The 15834-nt window shown below is 51.6% G+C and overlaps 2 protein-coding genes and 1 long non-coding RNA gene across 5 annotated transcripts in view; 2 read left to right on the plus strand and 1 right to left on the minus strand.

The window, feature by feature from the left end:
• Positions 1–6901, plus strand: part of WDR62 (WD repeat domain 62) — a 41963-nt gene extending 35062 nt beyond the window's left edge. The window contains exons 29-31 of one of the 3 annotated variants that reach the window (XM_073321607.2): positions 1098–1183; positions 3143–3297; positions 3669–3720. In XM_073321607.2, the coding sequence (XP_073177708.2) occupies positions 1098–1183; positions 3143–3297; positions 3669–3672 (245 nt within the window). In that variant the 3' untranslated portion in view covers positions 3673–3720. Of the gene's footprint in view, positions 1–1097; positions 1184–3142; positions 3298–3668 lie in introns of those variants that run through there. The other 2 variants (XM_073321606.2, XM_078850075.1) reach the window with 2 other exon arrangements.
• Positions 55–8388, minus strand: LOC140902022 (uncharacterized). The gene is made up of 3 exons (XR_012155988.2): positions 8112–8388; positions 543–681; positions 55–134 (listed from the first exon to the last, which is right to left on the minus strand). It is a non-coding gene; the product is annotated as an uncharacterized LOC140902022 (long non-coding RNA).
• Positions 8389–12330: 3942 nt separating this feature from the next.
• Positions 12331–15528, plus strand: OVOL3 (ovo like zinc finger 3). The gene is made up of 4 exons (XM_073322395.2): positions 12331–12576; positions 13236–13384; positions 14501–14684; positions 15251–15528. Exons 1-4 carry the CDS (start codon positions 12474–12476, stop codon positions 15526–15528), a joined length of 714 nt encoding a protein of 237 aa, XP_073178496.1. The 5' UTR covers positions 12331–12473.
• The last annotated feature ends 306 nt before the right edge of the window (positions 15529–15834 follow it).

Consider the following 15834-nt stretch of genomic DNA (forward strand, 5'->3'; position numbering starts at 1 on the left):
CAATGGGACTTAGCTTCCTAAGTCACTTAGGTGCTTCTGAAAACATTGCCCTTGTCTTCAGTTTCACTTAATGACAGCGATGTCCGTAATGAGCAGGAATGGCATGCGCACCACACTTTGAATCTTCAGAGTTGCTGTAAGAAGAAAAGGAGGACTTGTGGCACCTTAGAGACTAACCAATTTATTTGAGCATGAGCTTTCGTGAGCTACAGCTCACTTCATCGGATGCATACCATGGAAACTGCAGCAGACATTATATACACACAGAGATCATGAAACAATACCTCCTCCCACCCCACTGTCCTGCTGGTAATAGCTTATCTAAAGTGATCATCAAGTTGGGCCATTTCCAGCACAAATCCAGGTTTTCTCACCCTCCACCCCCCCACCCCCCACAAACTCACTCTCCTGCTGGTAATAGCCCATCCAAAGTGACAACTCTCTTCACAATGTGTATGATAATCAAGGTGGGCCATTTCCTGCACAAATCCAGGTTCTCTCACTCCCTCACCCCCCTCCAAAAACCACACATACAAACTCACTCTCCTGCTGTAGTAGTTCTTGCCTTTCCTCCTGACTTCCACAAGGTGGCGATGTTTGCTCTCCTCTCTTCAAAAGACCTTTCTTTGTGTCCCTTGTTAATTCATAGTAGCTTTGCTTGTCCCAACACCAGACAGAGCCCTTGAAGTAAAAGTTTTAAGGTGATCAGCAATGTAAATGGGACTGTTTTCCTCCACTAATAAATTCTGTGACACTTGAGCCTTGAACTCACTCTCTGCCTTCTGTGTAAACTCTCCCATGACTTAATCTGCTCTAGCTGTAATTGGTTATTGAGATTATTCTGATGTTGTCTTTTTGACTTTGTGAAGAGAATGAAAGGGTCTAACTTGCCCTTGAAGAGCCAAACACTTGTCACTTCAAGTTTTATACTAGTCCTCTTGGAGAGGTTTAGCGCCGTCATTTAAAGAAAGTAGCTGGCTAAAATAATGGAAGACTACAGCTGAATTTTGCAGTACAACCACTTGATGCAGTTTGTCTAGGAAGGCTCAAGATGTGGAAACTGCATGTCCAAACCCAGTAAATCTTTTTATTCTTAGAAACCCAGATCCTCCTCAAAAGTTTTGAAATGAATCTGCAATCTTTGTGCACTGCATTCCAGGAGACGTTGCAGCTTTATGACAAGGTACAGTGTGGTATAAAGAAATGTGATAAACTGAAAGCACATGATGTTATCGCATCATGGGAAGGAATAACAAATTCCAGCATCCTTGCTAGGAACCCTACCTATTGTTGGAATTACTGACCTTTGAAATTCACTGTGGTGATTATCATCAAAATGGCTGCAAACAATTTGTTAATGATGTATAGATTTAGCATAGAGGAACACTGTCAAGGAGTGGTGTTTAACTTGCCCACTGAGCCTGCTTAGGTGACTTTATAATGTGGTTTATCTAGACTGGATGTGCCATAACAGATTGTCATAGGAGTGGCCATACTGGGTCCACCTAGTCCTGTATCCTATAGTGGCCGGGGCCAGATGCTTCAGAGGAAGGTGTAAAGAACCCGATAGTAGACAGATGTGGGATACTCTGTCCCCTAAATGGCACATGTATGGAGCCAGATGTAGGTAACTACAGATGTAGGTGCTGGTGCTAAATTCTTGTTTCAGTCCCAGCTCTGAAACTGACATGATGTTGTTGTCTTGGGGAAGTAGTTGAGCTGAAATTTTCAAATCCCTCCAGTGTGTGTAAGCTTGTGAATTGTAAACACACACGCTCAGTCCTGACATGTGCACGCTCTTCTGGCACTTTCACACCTGCATCAGAGGGAGGCGTATATTTGACGATTTAAGACCAGATTTTGAAAGGTATTTTAGCCATCTAACGCCCATTGATTTCAATGGGTGGGTGCATGGTAGGGAAGGTGCGTACATGGGTCCATAGCTCTCTGTTGGGGGTGAAAGCAATGGTTAGGCACCTAAATATCTTTGACTTTCAATAGGAATTAAGTACCTAACCTGCTTAGGCACTTCGTAAACGCCACTAGGCCTGCATCTTTAGGTGCCTAAATCCCTTTGTAAATCTGGCCCTTGGTTCTTAACCTTTCTGTCTTTCACCAGCTATAAACCTGGGATAATTCTCATAGCACAGAGGTGCTGAGGCTTCCTTAATAGCCTTATGAAGATACAGAACACCACATGGGAGGTATGGGAGACATGGAAGATAATTGTCCTGCTTTGTTTGGCACGGGTGAGGCCTCAGGTGGTCTGTCCAATTTGGGTGTCACGCTTTAGGAAAAATGTGGACAAACTGGAGAGAGTCCAGAGGAGAGCAAGAAAAAAAATAAAGGGTTTAGCAAACCTGATCTATGAGGAAAGATTAAAAACTGGACATGTTTAGTCTTGAGAGAAGAAAACGGAGGAGACTGATAACAGTGGTCCAATATGCTAATGGCTGTTGTAAGGAGAATGGTGATCAATTGTTCTCCATGTCCTCTGTAGGTAGGACAAGAAGCAATGGGTTAATCTGCAGCAAGGGAGATTTAGGTGAGATATTAGGAGAAACTTTCTAACGCTCAGGGGAGTGAAGCTGAGGTGTCCCGGGGGGCTGTGGGATCCCCGTCATTGGAGGTTTTTAAGAACAGGTTAGACAAACACCTGTCAGGGCTGGTCTAGGTTTATTTGGCCCTGCCTCAGCCCTGGGAGATGGACTTGATGACTTCTCGAGGTCCTTTACAGTCCTACATTTCTAAGATTCTATAAATGCTGGGCCTACGTGCAGGTACGGCCCATTTCCCAATACGTCTGTGCACTTCTCGGGATGGGAAAAGAAGGAACTTGCCCATTAACCAGAGAGAGTGGGGATGGCTGTGTGTGCTTGCTTCGTGTATTTCTGAATGCATGTAGTCGCTCGCCTAAAGGATGGGAGTGTCCTTGCTGCTGTGTTGAAAGGAGTATGCCTGAAATAGCACACAATTCAGCTGGGGTGTGCGCCCCCAGGCTGTGTCCGAGGTAGAATGTCAGACTCCGTGGGATCAGTGTGGAGCTTGAAGCTGGCTGAGGAGAATTCTCTTAAGGAAAATTCCATCCTGAGTGCTTACACTCTGCTGACTTGGATTCCATCTCCATCATCATCTGGAAAAGGTCTTCTTCGCAGAGGCTGACGTGGCATTCCTGTACCTTGTAAAACAGCTGGGTTCCACCCCCTTATGGCTGAAAATGCATATTAACATGGAGCACTTAAACAGCAGCGCATTGTCCAAGTGCTTCACAAGTACTGATCTGAATGCTTCTGAGAGGTAGGCATGAATGTCGCTCTGAGGGGAAACTGAGGTACGGAGGTTGTGACTTCCACAAGTCCACTGAAGAAGTAGGGTGGCAGAGCCAGGCCTGAAGTGTTTTCTAGGCCTTGGGGCTGTGTGCACCCATATGGTATAATTTGCATACCAGCTTGGGTCACTCTTAAGGATCCTTTAAATCTAAGATTCAATACAGCATAAAATGTAAGATTATGTCAATAATCTAGGAGCTTAATGACGAACCTGACCCTATGTTGACAAAAATCCACTGAGGAGGCAGCTATAGATCTGATCAGGACTCAAATAGCTTACTGGGCTGTTAGGGAAAGACTAAGCGTACTGTCCAATTCCTTAAAGCTCTCTCTCCATAGGTGACCTCATGCAAAGAATCCACGGAGGAAGAGCTCCTCCAGATAAAAACCATGCTTGCTAGCACTTTCAGCTGGATGAAAACTGAACTGGATTCCAGAGCGGTCAAAAACAATGCTGACGTCGCAACAGCTACAGACAGTCTGTCCCCTCAGCTCAAGCGCTTGCGTGACAACGAGACGCTTTATCTCTTGAAACATTACTCAGAATCACTGGTGAGGATGGTCCAGGAAAAACTCAATGACTCTATTAAACCAGAAGTGGCTTGAGTGACCCCGGCAGGTAGCTACGCCAAGGGTATGTTTTTATTGCAATGCAGAGCTTGAGAGAACACAAATTAAATCGAGGCCCCACGTGCGACTCCTACGGAGTCCGACCTTTTACATAATACGCGTGTTAACGGTTGTCTTCTGCACTAGTTTTTGTTTTGTTGTGTGTGCATTGTATTTTAATGGCCTTGGCAAACGCGGTCCTAAGCAGTAGCCTAACAAACGGCCTTTTTGGAAGAAAGCGCTCAGACTGTTACAGCGGAAACAAGGGGAGAGGATTGACGCGCCGTCGATATGTTTTGGATCTGTATATTAGGTTGGTTTGTTGTAAGCTGCTTCGGCAAAAGTATTTTTGTTTTTTAGATCCCTGCCACTTTCAAGAAGCCTTTAAAATAAATATGTTTTGTTTGAAGGAATGATCCTATTGCTTCATAGATGGAATAGATTTTAAAGGGGCCATCATTAGACTATCTTCTCTGAACCTTGCATGGCACAGCTGGAGAATTTCAACGCCGCTGTTGTCTCAGGGCTCGTGTCCCAGTGTACTGGTCTGCTCTAAGGGTTAGCTTTGGGGGAACTGGTGATTTGATGGCTTTGGAAGACTGGTAATGGGGTAACTGAGCCTTTCACCTCTAGTCAGCTGGTTCAAATCCAGCCTACATTGATCATGATAGGAAGCCCATCTGAAGACCACCGAGTAGCATAGTGATTATCTACTATGCTTTTAATATAGCACTCTTCACACCGAGATCTCAAATGTTTTACAGAGGTCAGTATCATTACCTCCATTTGGCAAATAGGGAAACTGAGGCACAGGGAGGGGAAGAGACTGCCACGGTCACCCGGAAGACCAAAAGTCTCCCCATTTTAGAAGGGGAAACTGAGGCACGGAAAGGCAGTGACTTGCTTAAAGCAATACGGGGGGAAGTGGGAGAGTTAAGACTGTAGAACCCCAGAGCTCCTGAAAGAGAGGTTAGGGAAGCTGTGCTAGTCAGTGCCCAAGCTTCGCTTGTCCTACAGCTAAACGGAGCTTCAACCCTTACCCTGGCTGTGGGATTCATAATGGTCACAGGCAGCCAAGGCTTGAGTATACAGCTCAGCTGTGTATATCCGTGAGCTGAGGCACTGTGCAGTGGGAGGCAGCATCCTCTGAGCGCAGGGAAGTGCTCCCCGCTGTCAGATCAGACCAGCACCAGGTGGGGAATGGAATGGCGGTGGTGAGCAAATGCACTTCAGTGGGGAGGACAGTGAAGGAAGGAGGCTAGGCTGGACTATGGCCAGAAACTGACTAGATTTTAAGTGCTGGGACTGAAAAGGGGCTAGAACCAACCAAACTGGTCAGCTGTTTGGAAAGGGCTGACACCACGGGGCTGGGAGGAGAGAGTAAGGAAGCCCTGAATTGGAGCTCAGGACCGTATTCTACAAAGGGTGGCAGAGATCGGAGTGTCTGGTTCCAGGAAGATAATGGGGTAAAGGTTCTGAGGGAAAGGCCAGAGGATGGCAGAGAGCTTTTGGCCAGGGCAATAGCCATCAGAAGATGGGAAAATGGGGGTTCTGTTGACCAGATGAGGTCTAGCAGGGAAAACAGGAGACAAAGGAATTAGCTCTTGCACAAAGACTGGGATTTGAAATGAGATGGAAACCCGGGGGGGGGGGGGTAGAGGCACAGGGAAGCTCTTCCAGATGGCAGGAGCTACAGAGGAGAAGGCTCTTGTTCCCCCATGGGCCAGAGAGGAGGCCAGCATTAGATTAGCAGGGAGAGAAGAACGAAAGACTAGCAAGACCACGGAGGGTTCTGAGCAGCACAGAGCCACAAAGGAGGCACGAAGAGAAGTGGGTGTGGAGGGTTTTAATTACCAAATGAGAAATGTGTGCAGCATGCTAGCACAGCCTAGCTCTAGTCTCCTCCAAACAAAGAGGAGCTATAAATAACCTCTACTTCCTTCCAGCCTGCCCTTTGTCAGTTACAGGGGAATGCCCTGGGCTCTGTGCAATGCCTGGAGAAATTTACTGGTGTAATTATACGGCTATTGTACTAGTATAACTGCCCGTGTGGCCGTTGCTATTCCAGAATTCGTGCTTGTTATGTTGCTTGTGAAGGGGATTAAACTAGATTGAAAAAAGCCACCACTGTTCCCGAATAAAAGTGTGTATATGGGGCACTAAACTGGTGTAACTAGACCTGTATAACTATAATGGTATATAATGGCTATGTAGACAAAGTCTTGCTCTAAGCTGAACCAAACACACAACCTTTTGAGCACCGGAGTGGCTACGGAATCAAGTCTGCAGCATGAGAGCTATTGGCTGGTGGAACGTTCCTAAGGGAATGATGTAGAAAGCCCAGAACTTAGCGCAGTTAAAACCTAGACTGGATGATACGCTGTACGGAACAACGCCTTTCCTGGGAGGCAGTATGGTCCAGTGGATGATGCACTGGATTGGGAACCAGGAGACTTGAGTTATATTCCTGGCTCTGCCACGTGATCTTTGGAAAGTCCTCTTTCCCCTCCGCCTTCTGTGTCCGTTTTCTTCTCTGCAGAATAAGTGCTGACTTTTATGAAGTGCTTTTGAGGCCTACAGATGAAATGGCTATTAGAGCTAAGCCAAGTTCTTATTACATGAGCCAAAGTGTAGACTGGATGGGATCTATTAGCTTCTTGGGTTCACTAGCCAATGCTCATTGTCTGCTCCTCTGTCACTTAATTGATACCAAAGTAAATAAATCTCTTTTAAACAGACCCACGTTTTCATATCACTCTGCCACAGTTTTGCTTGGTGCTTTCATTTGAATAAACCTGTTTCCATGGACAGCTTTGCGAGCAGTTTGATTTTATGCATTTGCCCTTTATTTGACTAACAAACATCCCAAGAGAGGAGATCAGCTGGTGTTCTCCTGGCTGTGTCTGAACGGCTACATAGGGTGACCTCTTTTCTTTGTTTCACTCCTGCAAATCTAATGATTCTCACCAGAACTGTGTTGGAAGTGCCTTGGATTTGTAGATTTCCAAGCCAGAAGGGACCATAATGATCACCTAGTCTGAGCCCCTGTATAATCCACGAATTCCTCTATCCAACCTAACCGCTTGGGTTTGGACCGAGTGCTGATCTGACTGTTCTTTCTGAAAAGAGGCAGACCCTGCCTCAGAGAGCTTGCGCTGTAAACAAAGGGCTTGTCTGCACTGGCAAGTTTCTGCACAGTAACTCCCGAGGTGCACACACGGCCAAGCCACTTAGTGCTCAGAAACTGCGCAGTTGCAGGGCTGTAAAAAAAACCACCCCAACGAGAGGCGTCAAGCTTTCTGCGCCGGGGGTACAGTGTAGACACTCTGGTCGATTACAGCGCTGCGATTGGCCTCCAGGAGGTGTCCCATAATGCCTGCTCTCGCCTCTCTGGTCATCGGTTTGAACTCTACTGCCCTGCCTTCAGGTGACCAGCTGTCATCCCCACCCCTTAAATTCCTTGGGAATTTTGAAAGTCCCCTTCCTGTTTGCTCTGATGTGTGCAGTGGTCTCAGTGCATCTTTCCATGTGACCATGCCTGCTCCATGCACCAAGCGATCCCCCACTTGGAGCAATGCCGAGCTGCTGGACCTCATCAGTATTTGGGGAGAGGAGGCTGTCCAGTCCCAGCTGTGCTCCAGCCGTAGGAATTATGATACCTTCGGACAGATTTCACGCTGCATGACAGAAAGGGGCCATGAGCGGGACACATTGCAGTGCACGGACAAAGTGAAGGAGCTGCAGAACGCCTACCACAAGGTGCAGGAGGCAAACCACTGCTATGGTGCTGTGCCCACGAGCTGCCGGTTTTACAAAGAGTTGGATGTGGTACTTGGCAGCGACCCCACCTCCACTGCGAAGGCCACTGTGGATACTTTGGTGGCTCGTGTGTCAGTCGAGAGTGGGCCGAGCCAGGAGGAGGAAATCTTTGGATGAGGATGTGGAGGGGGACCCAGAGGCAGAGGATGACTCAGAGATGCATGCAACCTGGAGCTCTCCTCTACCCCTGAGGAGGCTAGCCAGTCACAGCTGTCGGATCTTGGTGAAGTGCAAACAGGAGAGGAGGCCCCGGTAAGTGGCTTTGATTTTGGGAATCACTGAAGCGAGTTGTTGGGGGCAGGAGGGTTGCAGAAAGCAGTCTTGTGTCTGTATGATGCGTGCACCACTACATACTTTGTCTGAGCAGCGGAACAGGGTGTTGATTGACTCCCTCTCTTCACCGCATAAGGGTCAGGGCGGAAGCCAGGGTCTTGAAGAAGACCCTCCCTTGATTCTCTGCTCATCCTCAGCAGCGAGATATCGTCCATAATGATCACAGCCTGTGGAAAATTGGGGGACAGGAATGATTATAAGGCCCCCACTATAGTGCTGGCTCTCCCCAAGAGCCCCGTGTACAGTATGGTCCTGGAACACTGATTGATGTCCCCTGCCCCTGTGGTTACTCACCATTTTGGGGGTCTTTTGTGGCTCGTGTGTGCTTGCCCGGGGTCAGCCAGTTAGTGACAGGTATGTGAACAGTGGCTGTGTTTTAAATCAGTGGTTGCAAACAATACTGCTTCTGTAAAATGTTGCGTTTTGGCTTCACAGATATCCTCACCTTGGGAGCCTAGCCTCCCTCTTTGTTCTCACCAGCTGAATGGCTGCGCAGAATTAGAAAGTGGCCACGAAGAACTAAAGAGGACTTTCTGCGTGAGGTCATGATGCGCTTCACAGCCGAAAAACAAGAATTGAAGGAGTGGTGAGACAGCGAGAAGAGGGACCGAAAGGAGAAGGCGGTGTGCCAGAACGAAGCCACGGAGCGGCTCTTAAACGTTACGGAGCGCCAAGCGGACACGCTCCAGGTGCTACTAGCACTGCAGACCGAGCAGCTCCGTGCCCGCCCTCCCCTGCAGCCGCTGTCGCAAAACTCTTTCCCAGGCACCCCTCAGACACCGCCAACACACGCTTATCAACCTCCTGGCTCCAGTCTGTACCCGCTGCATTCCACTCCCGCCCCGTCACAGTCCATCCCTGCGGGCTCCTGCAGTACCCACTGCACTCAACGCCCATCCCTCTGCAGTTTAGCCCTACTGAAGTACAGTACTGGCTGCACTGTACTCCAAAGGAGAAGGTTGGGTATGATACCTGGACATACACAAATCTTTAACCGTCCCAGGACCCCACCTCCTCCTGGGACTCTCCCTTCCCCTATCCCCCTCAGTGCTGATGTATTTTTGTTTGTTTATCTCTCTCCTCTGGTGGCTGTTTTTTTAATAAAGAATTGTTTTGGTTTGAAAGCAATCTTTATTTCATTAATTGAAAGCAAACCGAGCCCTGCAAAGCCACTGGCAACTTTCTTACACCTTCATAGTGCATCATCTGCACCAATCACGATCACTTCCTAGCATTACAAGCACTGCACTCCCAAGCGTAGCAACAAACATTAGTGGCTTTCAGCTTCAAATTGCTGCCTCAAGGCATCCCTGATCCTTATGGCCCTGCGCTGCGCCCCTCTAATAGCCCTGGTCTCTGGCTGTTCAAGTTCAGCCTCCAGGCACTGTGTGAAGCTTTCACCCTTCCCTTCACAAATATTATGGAGCATACCGCACGTGGCTATAACCATAGGAATATTGTCATCGTCCAGGTCCAGCTTCCCATATAGACAGCGCCAGCGAGCCTTTAAATGGCCAAAAGCACACTCAACAGTTATTCTGCTCTTGCTCAGCCTGTTGTTGAACCAATCCTTGCTGCTGTCAAGTTGCCCCTTGTATGGCTTCATAAGCCACAGCATTAGGGGGTAGGCAGGGTCTCCCAGGATCACAATGGGCATTTCAACTTCCCCTACAGTGATCTTCTGGTCCAGGAAGAAAGTCTCTGCTTGCAGCTTCCTGAACAGGCCAGTGTTCTGAAAGATGTGTGCGTCATGCACCTTTCCAGACCAGTCTACGTTAATGTCCATGAAATGCCCACAGTGATCCACAAGCACCTGGAGAACCATCGAGAAATACCCCTTGCGATTAATGTACTCTGGGGGTAGGTGGTCTGGTGCCAGAATTGGAATATGTGTGCCATCTACCTCCCCTCCATAGTTAGGGAAGCCCATCTGTGCACAGCCATCCACAATGTCATGCATGTTGCCCAGAGTCAAGGTCTTTCTGAGCAGGATGCGATGAATGGCCCTGCACACTTCCGTCAACACAAGTCCAACAGTCGACTTTCCACTCTGAACTGGTTAGCGACTGATCAGTAGCTGTCTGGAGTAGCCAGCTTCCACAGTGCAATCGCCACACACTTCTCCAATGGCAGGGCAGCTCTCATTCTCATGTCCTTGTGCCGCAGGGCTGGGGCGAGCTCATCACACAGTCCCATGAATATGGCTTTCCGAAGCCACTGTTCATCCTCCCAGACGTGCATGATGATGTGATCCCACCACCCAGTGCTTGTTTCCTGAGCCCAAAAGCGGCATTCCACTGTGGTCAGCACCTCTGTGAATGTCACAAGCAATCTCGGGTCGTAGCTACTACGTGTGGCGAGAGGAGTGTCACACTCCTTTTGCCTTTGTAGTTTAAGGAATAACTCCACTGCCCCTCGTGACGTGTTAGTCAGAGCGACTAGCATATTTTGTCAACAGTGCGGGATCCATTCCTGCAGACCTGAAGAAGTGGAGCGTGCAGTACAGAAACTGTTGAAAGATGGTGCCAAATGCGGACGGAAGCACAGGGATTGCTGGGATGCGAAGCAATGCATCGTGGGGCATTGGGACAGGACCTAGAATGCCCCACGACCCCTTCTGCCTTCCCACAACTCTTAGCGGCGGAAAAGGAAGCGGGGCTCTGGGGGACAGCTGCCCAGAGTGCACCACTGCGAATACCGCTGCAAGTGTGACCACGCTATCGCGCAGGCAGCTGACAGTGTGAACGCTCAACAGCAGATTCCCTTCAGCGCTCTCGGAGCGGCGCTGTATCTGCTGGTACTGTAACTCTGCCGGTGTAGATGTAGCCTGAGTGTGTGGCAAGCCAGGATGTGGAGCTATAGCACGCCAGCTTGCCATGCAGTAACTCGCGAAGTGAAGGTCCAAGGGCGCCCGGTCTGGGTTGGAGTGGGTGATGTATGTGTCTGGCAGGGCGTTCAGAAGGCTCAGTGTCCCATTCCCAGTCCCCAGGGTCGTCCAAAATTATCTGAGCAGGAATCGGTTTTCTCCAAGTATGTCTGGCGCCTGCCGCCAACTTGATTTCTGGTTGGAAGGAAACAAACCAGACAAGGGGTGTTCATTCGAGGAATCATGGCCTAGTGCTTCGGGGCACTAGCCGAGGCTGTGAAAGACCTGGGTCCAAGCCCCTGCCTTGCCACAGGTTCCCTGTGTGACCTGGGCCCAGATCCTCAGGTATTTGGGTGCCTAACTCCCACTGATTTCAAGAACCTCCAGAGAAGCTGGGCCTCGCCTCAGTTCTGCACCTGCCCTCAGTTCTGCACCAGCCTCACAAGTTGGCTGTGAGGGTGACTTCATTGAATATGAATGCTACAGGAGCGGGAGCCAGGTGGGTCCCTTAGATGTGCAGTTAACAAGGCCGGATCCTGATCACCCATGCGGCGTGAGCCCGCTTTCCATCCAAGCCTGCTGACAAAGGGCAGGTAACCGTCGGTGATTCTGCCCGGGGCCAGAGCTGTAGATTTGCATGAAGAGGATGGAGGGTTTTATTTTGTTGACAACTAAGCACAGTGCATGCAAAGAACGAAGCTTCATATTCCTGGCCCGCTCGGGCCATTCAAATCCTCATTGTGATCAGTATCTACACACACGCACGCACGCGCGCGCTTTCCTTGACCTGCTGATCTGGAGCGTAAGTGGTGGCTTTGCAAGAGGAGATTGATCTGGGAGGGTGTTGCTATCCATATATATTTGCTTGACAGGCAGTGTAGGCTAGTCCACTGAGCATAGTTCTGGGAACTTGGACTTCTAATCCTACTGTGATGTGACCTGAGACTAGCCGCACTGACTGGGTGTGCCTCAGTTTCCCCATGTGTCAAAGGAGGGTAAGAAGTAGTGACTCACCTCACAGCGGGGAAGCAGCATGTCTGGATGTTAGAGCAATGGCTTAGAAGCTCAGACTGCTCTAGTGGCTAGAGTGGGGGGTTGGGAGCCAGGACGTCTGGGTTCTATTGCCAGCTCTGGGAGGGGAGTGGGGTCTAGTGGTTACCAGGTGACTGGGAGCCTGGACTCTTGGGTCCTGTGAGCTCAACTGAGTCAGTTCCCCTCTCCGTGCCTCACTTTTTCTATCTGTAAAATGGAGACAGGCCCTCCTTGGGGGGAGCATGAAGCATCCGGGGTTGTTTGAAGATGCTTGGTGCTCTTTGGGATCGGCTGCTTCTTGATCACAAGACCCCGTGTTGCCGCCTGCCAGTACCAAAGGCATTCCCATTTCTACTTGCTCCCCGGTGTCCCTATTACTCCTGGCAACGGGGTGTCGAACAAGGAACGTTGAGGTGGGGAAGCACTAGAACGGTCCACCGGGACTTCTGAGACCTTTCCTGGCTGAGCCTGGAATTGCATCTGCCATGCCGAAGGCTTTCCTGGTGAAAAGGCACCGGGCAACCACGCTGGGGTCCCAGGACTGGGGAGAGCTCTCGGACCAGCTGCGGGGCGACGCCTACGTCCCAGGTAGGTGCCTAGTTCATTACCCTTGATGGGGGATTCCACTTACTTTAGGGCATAGGCCACTCTTAATGCTGGTGAAAGCGACCAGATTCACCGCCCTGATGTTCTCTGCTTACCCACTGAGTGCCCAGCCCAGGGAGCTGCACCCGCTCTGGGGCAGAAGGGCGCTCTGTCTCCATGGCCTGGTAGATCCGCAGCCTCTGTGATCAGGCTGTGAATGAGGCAGGGACAACGATGGTGGGTTTTGTGACCTGGCCATGCCTCCCATAAGGCCCCCCACCCAGCCCACACAGGGAATAGAGAGCCCTGAGTGGGACTGGAACCAGTGGCCAAGAGGGAAGATGCGTTCTAGCCTGGGCTGTTCAACTCCCTCCCACGTAATGGCCATGGTGTCCCGACTGTGGTACCGCGGTGGCCTGACTGGCTGGCTGGCTTGATGTATGGGCGCAGGGCAGTCTAACCTGCCCCTTTTGCCGGGTGCTTTTCATGGGGCTGCTGAGGGCTGTGAACCAAGGATGGTACCCAGCAGGAAGCGATTCCTGCTGGATGATTTCCCCACACGCACACTGCCTCCCTCTCTGTGAGGCTGTGCCTGATTTCCACTCGGCGCTCATGGCAGGAAGCAAGGGCAAGTCTAGGTCATGTGTGTTTTGACCTTCCAGGGAGCAGCATGAGTATCTGCCCCGCAGCCTCAGGGGCGTTCCCAGAGGACAGGAAGAGCAGCGGGGACGGACCAAGTCAGAGAAGCTCCCCTAGGCCCCATCCAAACCTGCTGCCCCCTGATACTGCAGTGAAATACCCTAGAGCAAAGGTAAAGTGTGTGTCTATTTGATAAGAGCAGGGAGGGGGACTGGAAGCCAGGACTCCTGGGTTCAATTCCTGGCTGGGTGTGAAGTGTGCCATCCAGTGACTAGAGTGGGTGTGGGGGACAAAGAGTCTGGATTCCTGGGGCCCATGCTTAGTTCTGGGGAATGGGTTTAGCAGTTTGAGCAGATGAATAGCAATCTGGACTCCTGGGCTCTATTCCTGGCTCTCGTGGGTGGGTGGGTGGGTCTAGTGGGTTAGAGTGGGGCGGGCTGGGAGTCAGGACTCCTGGGTTCTGTCTCCAGCTGTGGGGTGTAAGGGATTGGGGGAGGGCAGGGAGCGAGGATCCTGGGTTCTATTCCTAGCTCTGAGAGGGGAGGGGAGACTAGTGGTTAGGGTTGGGGCAGGGCTGGGAATCAGGATGCCTGGGTTCTGTTCTCAGCTCTGGGGAGTGGTTTAGCAGTTTGGGCAGGTGACTGAGAATCAGGCTCCTGGGCTGTATGGTCATGGCTGAGGACCAAGCTCCAGAGTGAGGCAGTGGAGGAGCCAGCAATAGATTCCCCCCACCCCCCAATTCCCTGTTGCTTGCTCTAACCGCAGCACCTTGCCCAGAGGGGAAACCTAGTGAGTACCCAGGACAGAAAATCTTTCTCCCGTGCCGGAGGGAGGAGGTTTTGCTCCAGCCCGTACAGCTCCTTTGGAGCCCCTGGGGCTGTCTGGGAGTAGAACAGGACCCAGCATGGCTATGTGCCTGCATAGGGTAGGTAACACCCCTCACCCCTTCCTGTAGGGTTGTGATCACACTCCCCCTTGGGAGTGACCAGGGCTAGATCGTGATCAGCCGTGAGGGGAAGATCCCAACGGCTGCCATGACCCTGGTTGTGGAAACATGGGGTATTTTCTTCCCCCTGAGACCAGGTGGAAAAAAGGGATTGGGCACACCGAGCCCCAGGCATGGGAGGAGGAATGTGGGGGCACCCGGAGCCCCTGCTTTCCCTTCCCCACCCTGCCGGGGGCTCTAAGATTTTTCAAGCCAGCAAGCGACACCGCTCAGCCCTGCTGTCAGGGGCAGTGCCCCCCACCTGCTCCATTTCCCACCTCCCTCCCGCACTCCCTTTTGCAGGGGAAAGGGCCCCAGGGGCCGGGCGACTTCCCCTGCCCTGGGTGCAGCAAGGCCTTCCCCCTGCAGCGCATGCTGACCCGCCACCTGAAGTGCCACAGCGCGGTCAAGAAGCACGTCTGCCGATACTGCGGCAAGGGCTTCAACGACATTTTCGATCTGAAGAGACACACGCGGACCCACACCGGTGAGGCTGGGGCTGCACGTGGGAAGCAGGTTGTTTAAGTGGGAGGCTCTTCTGCTCAGTCCCTCCCTTCTGCCCTGAGGCCTCCCCCCACAGGGGCCAGGTCCCTTATAATTAGGCTCCTTCTCCCTCTCCCTTGTGGACTCTCCGGGGCAGGAGAGGGGAGCTAGGTGGAATGGCAGGCAAAGGCAGCACCAGGGCAATTGTGGGAAAGCATTGGAGGACCATCAGTACCCCAGGTAAGCAGCCTGCATCCACACTGCACAAAGTGGCCAGGTTCGAGCAGAGCCTGGGCCCCAATCCAACCCCCCAGCTAGCCTGGGTTTAAAGTACCAGCAAAGCCAGATCTGAGAGTTCTTTGTGTGTGGATGGGATTTGGCCACGGTCCCACAGGCAAATCAGGGACTCGAACCCAGGTCTCCCAAGTGCTCGGTTGGTGCCTTACCCCGGGTCATCCTGCCTCTCTGCCCGCTAACCTGCATGGACTCCCCTCCCCCACGCGATTTGGGGGAGAAGAGGTTAGGTCTTGGGTTCTCTCTGTCCCCTAACCCTGCCCCCGCTCGCTGCAGGCATCCGCCCGTACCGCTGCCACGTCTGTGCCAAGGCCTTCACCCAGCGCTGCTCCCTGGAGTCCCACCTCTGCAAGATCCACGGGGTGCAGCAGAACTACGCCTACCGTGAGCGGCGTGCCAAGCTCTTCGTCTGCGAGGAGTGCGGCTTCACCTCCGCTGCGGGCGATGAGTACTGCGGCCACGTGCGGCGGCTCCACCCCGGCAACTCCCTGCTGCGCAAGCAGGCCGCCGCCTCCCTCCGCTTCCTCCTCTACCCCAGCGGCCATTACGCCTGAGGCTGGGCCCAGAGCCTCTCGTGCAGCGGGCCCTCCAGCCCCAGGGCACGCAGGGATCCCACAGCAATCCGGTCAAGGGGATAGCTAGCCACCCGACAGGGCTAGTAAGCGTTGTTCCCTGCCAGCCAAGCCCTTCCTCAGAGACAAGAGTCCACTGGGCTGACGGGATCCCTGTAATCATTGAGTCAGGCCTCTGTGTAACACAGGCACTAAGGCTGCCTGGAATTGGTTCCTGCTTGACGGAGAGCAGACCTCTTAGAAAAACAGCCCGTGGGGGAGGCTGTCACAGCCCTCCATCACATACAG

Source organism: Lepidochelys kempii, chromosome 23, assembly GCF_965140285.1.
Source record: "Lepidochelys kempii isolate rLepKem1 chromosome 23, rLepKem1.hap1, whole genome shotgun sequence".
Taxonomy (NCBI): Eukaryota; Metazoa; Chordata; order Testudines; family Cheloniidae; genus Lepidochelys; species Lepidochelys kempii.

Coding starts and splice junctions, on each gene's coding strand:
- OVOL3 (XM_073322395.2), top strand. CDS start 12,474: ATGCCGAAGGCTTTCCTGGTGAAAAGGCACCGGGCAACCACGCTGGGG. Junction 12,577..13,235: donor GGGCGACGCCTACGTCCCAG/GTAGGTGCCTAG, acceptor TTGACCTTCCAG/GGAGCAGCATGAGTATCTGC. Junction 13,385..14,500: donor TGAAATACCCTAGAGCAAAG/GTAAAGTGTGTG, acceptor TCCCTTTTGCAG/GGGAAAGGGCCCCAGGGGCC.